The 11,968-nt window shown below is 41.5% G+C and overlaps 1 protein-coding gene across 2 annotated transcripts in view; it reads left to right on the forward strand.

The window, feature by feature from the left end:
• The window catches only part of MEGF10 (multiple EGF like domains 10), a 202,254-nt gene extending 194,955 nt beyond the window's left edge, over window positions 1-7,299 (forward strand). For both annotated transcript variants that reach the window (XM_082253244.1, XM_082253243.1), the window contains exon 24: window positions 6,471-7,299. In XM_082253244.1, the coding sequence (XP_082109370.1) occupies window positions 6,471-6,631 (161 nt within the window). In that variant the 3' untranslated portion in view covers window positions 6,632-7,299. The remainder of the gene's footprint in view (window positions 1-6,470) is intronic.
• The last annotated feature ends 4,669 nt before the right edge of the window (window positions 7,300-11,968 follow it).

Consider the following 11,968-nt stretch of genomic DNA (forward strand, 5'->3'; position numbering starts at 1 on the left):
ACTTTTTGTTACAGCATATTAATTTACAAGGGCTCCCAAAATGGTAAGCCATATTCAGATAACACTGAGTGTGTCTATGTTTCCAGAGTGCTATTTTTCCAGACTGATGTCTCTGTATGTTCTTGTTTGTGCCTGCAGGCAGGAGTTTAAGAACTTGGTTTTACAAACTGATCTTTCATCTGAATGTTGATGCTGCTTAGTGCTTACAAGGCACAATGTCTGGTTTAGGCTGACTTATGGACTTGAATGAAATGGCACATTAACAGCATAAAGCTGGCCAAACACTAGTAGAATTTTGATTGGAACATTTGTTAGATTTTCTAATCGTTAGTGGGGGTCAAATTGATGGTTTTTTTCAACTATAGTGATGAGAACATATGAAGGAGCGTGATAGAATTTTTTTCTCAAACGCACCAATTTCTATCACGCTCCTTCATATGTTCTCATCACTATAGTGATCAGATGCTAAAAGCTAATTAAATTTTATTGTGTAATCAAACATTATTTGTCAAGTCATTGAATGTACAGAGAATTATTGTACAAATGTTTGTAAAAACCTTATTTTGAAAATCTACTAGTTTATGGCCAGCTTAAGTAAGCTACAATAACATGCATTTCAGAAGGACATTGGACCTTGAATTTAGTAGGCAAGATAGTTTTGAATACAACCAGAGAGACTAATGCCCCATACACACGTGCAGATTATCTGCAGACTTTTGTCTGCAGATTTACCTTTTCTATGTAGTGCAAGGGCCTGCCGGATTGCATACAAATTGAAAGTGTTTAGGTTTGACCTCATATTATATGGTTTTGGTAAGTCTGCAGACAAAAGTCTGAAGATAATCTGCACGTGTGTATGGGGCATAAAGGGCCATACACACTATAAGATTTTCTGAAGACTTTTTCCTTTAGAATTACCAAAACCATATAATATGAGGTCAAACCTAAACACTTTCAATTTGTATGCAATCTGGCAGGCCCTTGCACTACATAGAAAAGGTAAATCTGAAGGAAGAAGTCTTCAGAAAATCTTATAGTGTGTATGGCCCTTTAAGCTAGCCATATATACGAGACATTGTATTCTGACATCAGGACCTGCCTCTGTCAGAATACAATGATTAGTGGCTGCAGCTGCTGATTAAAAAGTCAATCAAATGATCAAATGAATAACTTCTGTTGAGCAGGGGTGGCCAGGAACTAATCGAAATTTAGCCAGTTCTTGCCAAATAGGGCAAATTTTGAATAGAATTTGGCCAGCTTCAGCCATTTGTTGCTCTGCAAAATGGGAGCAGTGAGATTGATTATGAGACAAATTTACTATACAGCTGCAGTCGTCTTCAAAAGTTCTCCCCTCCGCTGCTCATAAATAGTACTGCACCAACATAAAATGTATATCTGACCACTTTTGGAGTAGAAACTGTTCACTTTACAAGCTAAAATGTTAGAAATGTTAGAGAAGGTGAACCAATGTTCACTTTATTTGTCCAATTATTTGCTAAATTCTCCTTGCACCTGATTGGGTATTCAAAATGAACACATCTGTACCTTATTGTCTGAGCTAAGTTGGGGTCCTTTCACACGGGCGGTCCGTATGTCCATTTTTCATCCCATTTTTTTGCGGATGAAAAACGGACATAATGCATGTCAATGGGATTGCGGATGTCAGTGGATGACCATCCGCTGACATCCGATTTGTGTCCTTTCCGATCAATTCCGTTTTTTGGAACGAAAGAGAACCCTATTTTTCTTCCGTTTAATAAAACGGAACGGACGCAAAAACGGATGTCAGCTGTATCATCCGCTGACATCCGCAATCCCATTGACATACATTATCTCCGTTTATCATCCGCAAATGGATGGGATGATAAACGGACATAAAAAGAAAAAAAAAAGGGCCAGAACGGATCAAAAAACGGTCCGCCTCGTGTGAAAGGACCCTAGAACTTTTTCTTTAGTAATCAGTCCCATTAAGTGTATGTATGTTTAAACAAGAAAACTGTTCTGCCTGCAGTGACATATCTGTAGGGCCTTGTGCATGCTGGGCATTTAGCGTTTGTGCGTTAGGCTCCGGTGTTTAAGTGTGGGTACATGATAAAGGCACACTGTCCGACCCCATTGCCATGAGTTTGTCAGAGGCTGACAGCTGCTGTGACTGGACAGTGCACTAAAACGTACTTACATTTAGGGCAGTATGCACCCGGGAACAAATGCTCAGAATGCAAGCAGTCTGCATTCTGGGCATACGTCCCTAGACCCATACTGCACTAAACATAAGTATTGCTCAGTGCATCGTCCAGCTGTGGCAGCTGAGTGCAGGGTTGGACAATGTGCTTGTACATTCCACCCCCACCTAAACGCTGGAGCCTCATGCACCGTGGCTGAACGTCCGATGCATCAGTCCTTAGTGCAGTCCAGGTTTACTGGCACATTGCTTGCAAATACTATTGCAAAGCCTTTGCTAAATGATGGACTAGTTTGTTTGCACTAGATATGCACCTGACAGTAATTGACAGGTAAAATAGACATCCTACTTCTATACATCAGGGGGCCCAAGGCATAATTTTCTAAACTCTATAATGGTCACAATGCATAGAAAAAGAATAAAAAGTGAATATATCATAAATGTCAACAATGTTTATTTTAGTTATTTCCTTTCATTTTCTCAGTAGCTTACATCCACCCTAAGGAATTTTAAAAGTGATGGATGTAAATGGCTAGATATGCACCTGATTCTGTCAGTTATTGACTTTATAAATCCCCCACTGCATCTGAAGCAGTTGAAAGTATTCTGCAATTTAAAGCTTGGTACACACAAGCCGAATATCTGGTATTGGCCGCTTCAAAAGAAACCAGAGAATGGCCGGCTTTTGTCAAACAGGTATGCTGGAAAACCAGCATCAGATCAGCGCTGGCGGGGGAGGGGGGGGCAGTCCCCCTGTCAGAATACAATAGCTCAGCGGGTAGATCGCTGTACTAACATTGTTTCGTTGGTACAGCATGCTCCTCCCAAGCTCTTCAGTTTTTTTTTGTTCAGCTCGCTGGGTTGAACAAAAAAAACAAAAACTGATAATGCGTAACTAGCATCAGTTCCTCATTCATCCTTCCCCCATTACTATTCTAGTAGATCACACTTACAGTGAGGGGAAAAAAAGTATTTTATCCCCTGCTGATTTTGTACGTTTGCCCACTGACAAAGAAATGATCAGTCTATGATTTTAATGGTAGGTTTATTTTAACAGTGAGAGAAAGAATAACTACAAAAAAATCCTGAAAAACGCACTTCAGAAAAAGTTGTAAATTGGTTTGCATTTTAGTAAGTGAAATTAGTATTTGACCCCTTCGCAAAACCCTTGTTGGTAATCAAAGAGGTCAGATGTTTCTTGTAGTTGGCCACCAGGTTTGCACACATCTCAGGAGGGATTTTGTCCCACTCCTCTTTGCAGATCCTCTTCAAGTCATTAAGATTTCGAGGTTGACGTTTGGTAACTCGAACCTACAGCTCCCTCCACATATTTTCTATGGGATTAAGGTCTGGAGACTCGCTAGGCCACTCCAGGACCTTAATGTGCTTCTTCTTGAGCCACTCCTTTGTTGCCTTGGCTGTGTGTTTTGGGTCATTGTAATGCTGAAATACCTATCTGTGACCCATTTTCAACGCCCTGGCTGGGGGAAGGAGGTTCTCATCCAAGATTTGATGGCACATGGCCCTGTCCATCATCTCTTTGATGTGGTGATGTTGTCCTGGTACCTTAGCAGAAAAACCCCCCCAAAGCATAATGTTTCCACCTCCATGTTTGACCGGTGGGATGGTGTTCTTGGGGTCATAGGCAGCATTCCTCCTTCTCCAAACACGGCGAATTGAGTTGATGCCAAAGAGCTCAATTTTGATCTCATCTGACTACAACACTTTCACCCAGTTCTCCTCTGAATCATTCAGAAGTTCATTAGCAAACCTCAGACGGGCCTGTACATGTGCTTTCTTTAGCAGGGGAACCGCTGCAAGATTTTAGTCCTTCACAGCGTAGTGTGTTACCAATTGTTTTCTTGGTGACTATGGTCCAAGCTGCCTTGAGATCATTGACAAGATTCTCCCCTGTAGTTTTTGGCTGATTCCTCACCATTCCTATGATCAATGAATCTCCATGAAGTGAGATCTTGCATGGAACCCCAGAGCAAGAGAGATTGACAGTTATTTTGTGTTTCTTCCATTTGCGAATAATCGCACCAAACGTTGTCACTCTCTCACCAAGCTGCTTGCCAATGGTCTTGTAGCCCATTCCAGCCTTGTGTAGGTCTACAATCTTGTCCCTGACATCCTTGGACAGCTATTTGGTCTTGGTTATGGTGGAGAGCTTGGAATCTGATTGAATAACTGCTTCTATGGTCAGGTGTCTTTTATACAGGTAACAATCTGAGATTAGGAGCACTCCCTCAGCTCGTTACCTGTATAGAAGATACCTGGGAGCCAGAAATCTTGCTGATTGATAGGGGATCAAATCCTTTTTCACTCATTAAAGTGCAAATCCATTTATAACCTGCGTATGCAAGAATGTGTTTTTCTGGATTTTTTTTGTTATTCTGTCTCTCACTGGTAAAATAAACCTACCAATAAAATTATAGACTGATCATTTCTTTGTCAGTGGTCAAACGTACAAAATCAGCAGGGGATCAAATCCTTCACTGTACCCGTCACTGCCCATATTATCATTGTGCAGCCAGCCCTGCACAGCACAGCCCCTCTCCAGAATTCTACAGACCTTTGCAATGAATTATTTCACCTCTGCATGCATGCAATGGCTTCAACCTCAATGGAGAGCCTGTTTGAAGTGAGTGACATTTCCATTCCCAAGTTTTAACATGTAAACTAAATAATGTATTCCTATATTAACAATATTAACATGGTATTTGTTTAATGCCTGTACCATGTGTGTTACTGAAACAAAACATACAGAATATTACATAGAATACACATCTGTACCAGGGATTACATTACAAGTCGATTGCTGATTATAATGCAAGTTTCATAACTCACTTGATGTTTATGAGTGAACGTTATAGTTCAAAGAAACACTGTCACCTTCCCTTCTAGTACAAAGGGACAACGGGGTTGATTTATTAAAGGATAATAGGCTGTTAACTTTGTATGGAAAGTGGGAATTTTCCCCCAGAGCTTAAAGCGGAGTTCCGGCCTCGGAAAGTATTTTTCACTAAAAATACCCCCGGGACAGTCAGGGCTAGTGCATTCCACAATGGATAGCCTCTGAACTGTCCCAGGTCGCACTTACCTTTTAGAAGAAATACTTATCTTGAAAAATTCTTCTCCAGCGCTGCCATCTCAGGTGTGGGCAGCTGAAGCCAGCGTGTCCTCTTCTGCGTCCTCTTCCGTGTTCTCTTCGGTCCCACAATGCACTGCACCAGCCCCGCTCGTCACTTCCGAGGCAGGCGCGTCATCCCTCCACAGCTGGGCATGTTCAGAAACTGTTTAGCAGGGATTGACGTGCCTGCACCGGAACTGATGAGCGGGGCCAGTGCAGGCGCATTGATTCCTGGGAGCGATGACGTTCAGCTCCCAGGAATCAATGCAAGCAGGAAGTGACGGCGTGGGCCGCGGCTGCAGAGGGAGGAAGTGGAAGAAAGGTAAGTATATTTTCTTCAATATCAAGGTAAGTAAACGAAAAAAAAAATTCTGTACTATACATTTCTTTTACAGGTGACACAAAGCAAGCGGATGGCCCAAAGTCGTTTTTGAGGCCATAACTCCGCTTTAATGAATGGTTTTACGTTGCAAAAAAACACCCAATTACGTGCAAGGAAAAAAAAAACCAGAATTTTTGTTTGCACATAATTGGATGTCGGAAGTCAGCAGAGCTTCCCCTCATTCACTAAGCTCTGGGGAAAATTCCCCTGAAAAGTGCAACTTCCCATGTAAAGTGAACAGTCTATTTGCCTTTAGTAAATAAACCCCAGTCTGTCTGCAAAGGCCTCAATCCGCTTGTGCTCAGTCTACCAGTACTCTTCTGCTATTCTTTTCTTCTCAGTAGCTGTACACAATACTTGGCATCTCCCCTGTCAGACCAAGGCCTTGACATTTCCACTCCCCCAGGTCCCCAAATCAATTCAGTGCTTCTGCGGAGAAGGAAAGAGTGGCGAGGGATCGTTGAAAAGGTAAGTATAGAGGGTCGGCAGGGCTCTGTTAGAACCAGTTCCTGCAGAACACTTTTTACACAATTCCACAGCTCTTACAGTAAAGAACCCAGTCTGCATGTGGAGGATAGAGTTGCTTGGAATGCCCTCATGTCTTCTGTGGTGACAATGTTTTACTGAATTTTATGTATGGCCATATACTAAATGCAATTGTCATAGAAAACCTAAATTTAAACTTCTTCAAACGCAATGTTTTTAAAAGATTACATGTACATTAGCTGTGTATTTTTAATAATGGCAGTACTGCATTATTTGTCTTACAACAGAACCCACCGGAAATGCAGTCCAAGGAGTATTCAACAACAACTGTAAAGCCAGCCAAGATCTCTATGACCTTCCAAAGAACAGCCACATTCCATGCCACTATGACCTTCTCCCTGTCCGGGACAGCACGTTACCTACTAAGCAAGACACAAGCAGTGAATGACAGCAACAATCAGTCAAACAGCAGTGTATGGGCAGAATGCTATATGAGCTGCCAACTCTTGGGACTGATGCCCTGTGTGACTACTGTCATCTGCATGAAGTGGAAACATGGCTAAGCAATAGACAAAGACTTGATAATAAGGGGGCAGTATGGAGAACGTTCTTCCTTCTGCTGAGATTCAAGGGCTGCGGATTGAACTATTCTTCTCATTCTATGCTCTATGACATTTGTCAGGATATTTCCAGTTAGTGAAAAATTGTATATACCACTAACAGATTTTTACAGATGGAAGCAACAGATGCATCATTCCTTGTCCTCTCAATGCTCAGCCTATTCTTCATTTTCAGAGATTTGCACTGACCCACTTGTGTCCTAGAGCGGGTAAACAAGTCAGTGAGCTTTTTCAAGAGAGTGTGCTAAAAGTGTTAACTATAAATCACAATGTAAACCACTACTTGTGTGAATGTGGATGTGTGCGTATGTGTGTATAAATACGCATCTGAAATGATTTATTCAATGATAAATAATGTAGCAATTGTAATCGTATAAGGTCTTATTTTCCTTCTCTGTTTTAAAATTGTATCAATGCATTTTTTCAATAAGGTAGGTTATCAGGTATACTGAAGGACTAACCATAAATCTCATATTTAAAAAACTGACCATTTAGACCAGGGGGTCTCCAAACTTTCTAGACAAAGGGGCAGTTTACTTTCTATCAGACTTTAGGGGGCCGGACAAGGGCCATTGGGAGTAAAGAATGTCCTGGTGTCCAGTGGGAGTAAACAAAGACCCATCGTTGGTGTCTTTGGAAGGAATTGTGCCAATCAGTGTCAATGGAAGGAAATGTGCCCCGTCGTTGGTGTTAATGGAAGGAATTGTGCCCTTTTGATGGTGTCAGTGAGAAGAATAGTGCTCCATTATTGGTATCAGTGACAGGAATGATGCTCTATTGTTGATGTCAGTGGATGGAGTAGTTTCCCAAGGCCACATAAAAGCAAACAAAGGGCCGCATCGAGCCCTAGGGACGCAGTTTGGAAACCACTGATTTAGACGATAAAGTATAACCAATCATTTCGTTATTTAGGCATACCGCTGTGACAGTTAAAATAGACATCCTTCTTCTGTACATTGGGGGTTCCAGGGCATATCCCAGCAGAAGAGCCTCATTTTCTAAACTCTATAATGGTCACATAGAAATACTGTAGATCAAAAGGTGACTATATCACAAATGTCAACAACAATATTTTAGTTATTCATATTTATTTTCTCAGTAGCTTACATCCAGGTTGTAGTCCTTCATACGAAGCGCCAACTAAAAGTATAATAATTTTTTTGGTGGGCTTCTCTATCTAAAGCACACAATCCAGTGCCTGATTATGGAGGCAAATGCAGAGAAAAGCAAGGCACTTCAACAATGTTTCAGAAAGTCCATTTACTAAAGGCCCAGCACCAATATTTCTTACCTTGAGGACCTGTATACTCTTCAGTCAGAGATGTCTGGGACTTCAGTAAACGGTCATTTTTGAAGTTGGAGTTCTGTTTTTTCTACATGTTGGGATTTGTGGGGTGTTACTGCTTAGCTAAGCACCCTCTCCTTAAATGGGTTACACAAGGTCAGTGTGGTGTGATTTAATGGGGCAAACTGTTTCTATACAGACATTGTCCTATGTGTGCCACAATAAAGTGCATGTGCTCTACATATTGAGGCATTCCTGTGGCCATTGAGTTGGAAACTAATATCAGTGGGGCACAAAGTTTACTGTATTGTGTGGTCATTAGTTTTGTGGTAAACTACTAGCCTATCTTCTTGCAAATGCAAGCTCAAAAAAAAATAACTTATTTATGGTTGTTTTGGATAGAGTGGGGAAGGGTTAATTTCTGCTGTCTGTTTGGGGGGCCTTGGGGAGATTTCCCTTTACCGTCTTTCTAGCAGACACAACAGAAATTTGGAGGAAATTTCCAAAGTGAGGAGAATTCCCCTCCTAGCTATTTGCCATTGTCATTTGCCAAGTGTATCCATTAAATATTTACCCTAACTTCTTGTTCAGTACAAATAGAGAGGGTTTTTCTCCCCCTCATTGCCTACTCCCATGCGCATATTCAGGACATCTCTTCTCCTTGGAACCTGGAACTCCATGTCCCAATCTCTCCAGCTATTTCCTACTCTATTCATCTTTGAGCTAGTCACAGCCGGTTCACTTTTTTCCCCCAACAGATTCCTTCATTTTTACAAGCGATGTGAATGGAGGAATGCCCCCTGCTGGGAATTTGCAGCCTCTGATCGAGAAAAGTTATCCATCATGTCCCCTAAACAGAAGTTAGTCAAACCGCCAACTTCTGCTGAGTAGGAACAGCCACATACTGAACAAATTTCAGTGATCAGAAAGCAGTGTATGGCCAGCTTTAGATGATCTCGTAAAGCTTCCCTCATCCAAGTTTAGCCTAAAACACCTCCACCTAACAACTGAACTTTTACATTTTCTATCAGCTCATCCCTCACAATGAATACCCTTTGTGCCATTTGCTCCCTCTTTTAAGTTGTTTGCTCCCAGAAATGGAGCCATCCAAATTGTATTGTAAGTGCCCATTCACACTACCGTGACTTGTCAGGCGACTGGTCAGCCTGACAAGTCGCGGTCCATGCAGTGCTACGGGAACCGTTCTAATAGGAGCGACTCAAGTCGCTCCGACTTAGAAAAAGGTTCCTGTACTACTTTGGGGCAACATCGGAGCGACTTGCATTGACATTCGTTATATGAAGTCCGTGCAAGTCGCGCTTAAGTCACGGTGCACGCGACTTCACAGGTCACCCCCGAAGTCGTGCCTCGTTAGTGTGAACTGGCACTAACAGTACTGTTTCCCTTTATTTTGTAAAGCGCTGTGCAAACTGTTGGCGCTATAGATATCCTTTATTATAATAATGATAACAGACACAGAATGCAATAACATTTTTAACAGAGAGTAACCCTTGTCCACTCTATCCAAAACTAGGAAACCTTTACCTACACTTTTAAAGTATATGGCAGCTCCAAATATTTGCTCCTAAATCTAATTCTGGAAGATAAGCATGAATCTGGAATGCTTTAAATGAACATGGGACTGTAGGCTACAAACCCCGAGACTAAAACACAATCATTAAAAGAAAATTAAAAAAACAAGAACAAGGGTATTGGCATGAAATAGCAGCAGCACGTAATTGGTTCACCAAATATTCTGACAAATAATAATACCAAGAAATCTCTTATTTATTGAAATAAAAAATACATCAAATATTAAAACTATTTGTGCTCAGTTATTAGAACTCAAGCAGAATTTTACTGAAAATATGCCCCCCTTGGATCTAGGGTGGCAGAAAACCACATAAAATACCAGCGACGGGCGGGAGGGAGGTAACTCTTTTGCGATAGCTGGTCCAATGTGGAAAAGACCCAATCAATCCACTCCTTATATATCATCCCAGGGTTGTCCAGAAGTTTCCAAGTATTTCCATTGGCTAAAATTTATCTCAGGCAAATCCATCTTTAAGAGGCAGTACACCTAAAAAATGTCATGCACCATTGTTTAAATATAACTAAACCTAGGGGGAAAAAGAGAGGGCGGGGGGGGGGGGGGGGTCGCAGTCCCATGAAGGTGGGCCCAAAGACTATATAGCTTGATCAGATTATATTGTTATGTAACTGAATACTTGCAAGGTACTTTTTAATTAAACAAATATAACCGCACATTTATTACAAGTTGGTAAAAAGTTTAAGGTTAGGTCCACACTATGAATCGCACAGGAATGTGCACCGAGTTCACATGCGATTCAGTGCAGTGCTATTTGAGCCCATTCATTTTGAATGGGCTGAAATCGAAGCGCAGCACACCAAAGTAGTGCCATGCGATCTGTTGCAGGCAAGCGCACTGCATTTGCAATATGCTTTTGGAGTGTCGTTAACATTGCACTGACACCCACTGCAGATCGCAAGGGCAGTGCATTTTGAACGTGGTACAGGAAATTTTCATGTAGCTCGGATTTCCCGCACCATGTTATAGTGTGAACCGGGGATAACTGTTTACCGATAGTATTACTGCAGCAAAGTGCACTTGGTACATCTGTGGTAAGGGAGGGATTATCCCCACATACAGAACGCCAAAACTGCATAGGTTTGAATGATCTCTTGTGCCCTGATGCAAGGTGCATATCAGCAATTGCTTTTGCTTATTTTCTCATTATTTCTGGAGTGTCTGTGTCAGGAAATTGCTGAATGCTGTAAAATAGCAGTGTTATTAATAATAGTTCATTAGACAAGTGAACATTCAAGCTGTAATATAGGGAAATAACAGTGCCATGTAGATTTATTTTAATGTTTGAAATCCAAACAATTTTGTGCATATTTGTTAAAGGCACCTTTTTATTGTGTTTTTTTCTTTTATAGTTAGAGACTTTATGCTTTATGCTTAAGCAGGTCTTTTGCATAGCTCTTACTTTGCTATGATCCTTTTAATTATGTTTTTAGAACAAGGTACTGTACCTTCATTTTAGTGTTATGTGTTTGTTGTTTTAGTTGTTGCTGTTTGTAAGTAGACAATTAAGTGATTTAAAGGAAGTTGTTCCATAGTAAACCATTCCAACAAGTGATACTGGATTCAGTCTGATACAAGTCAGGTAGTCTATACAGACATTTTGGTTATTGCGGTGTGGTACAAAGTGGTTTCATACTAAGTAAAACCTAAAACAACATGCCTGATTCTACCAAGGGTGAGGGTGTAAAACTGTGCTTCCCCTTTCACTGCTATGCATGATGTAGAATAGGCATACCGCTCTTCACCCATTCTTTGACCCTATGCACCGGTTGCCGATAGTAGACATGGAATGTACTCTGAACATGTGTGGCCAACCGCTTGCTTTCTAACAGCTGGGGGGGGGGGGGGGTGGTTGTGCATGCACGGTGTGTTTTTGTGTTGGCTGTGTGCAGCTGGGATAGGGGGTGGCCTTTTTGGAGCAATGTGCAACAGCAGTAGTTGTCAGAGCAGACATGTATGGAGAGCGCTGCTCCTTGTGTGGCATCCATCCCCAAACACGTGACAGGGCTGCGACCGTGCCACTGTTTCAACACATAACTGTGAGAACTTTTTTTCTTACTGTCTGCATAAAAATCTAGACTATGATGATACACTTACCAGAATTAAGAGAGCTGGTTGAAAAGAACTTGGAGGAGGAAGTGCTTGTTGCAGAGAATTGAAGATGGTGGATGGCAGGAACCATGACCTGCTTTGAAAAACCGCTTCTGAGTGGTAGCCTGCCTTTTAGGCAGGCTACCACTCAATGGATGAATCCAATGTATTAGATACTGG

Source organism: Pelophylax lessonae (assembly GCF_965119305.1).
Source record: "Pelophylax lessonae genome assembly, chromosome: 1".
In the NCBI taxonomy this organism is placed as follows: domain Eukaryota; kingdom Metazoa; phylum Chordata; class Amphibia; order Anura; family Ranidae; genus Pelophylax; species Pelophylax lessonae.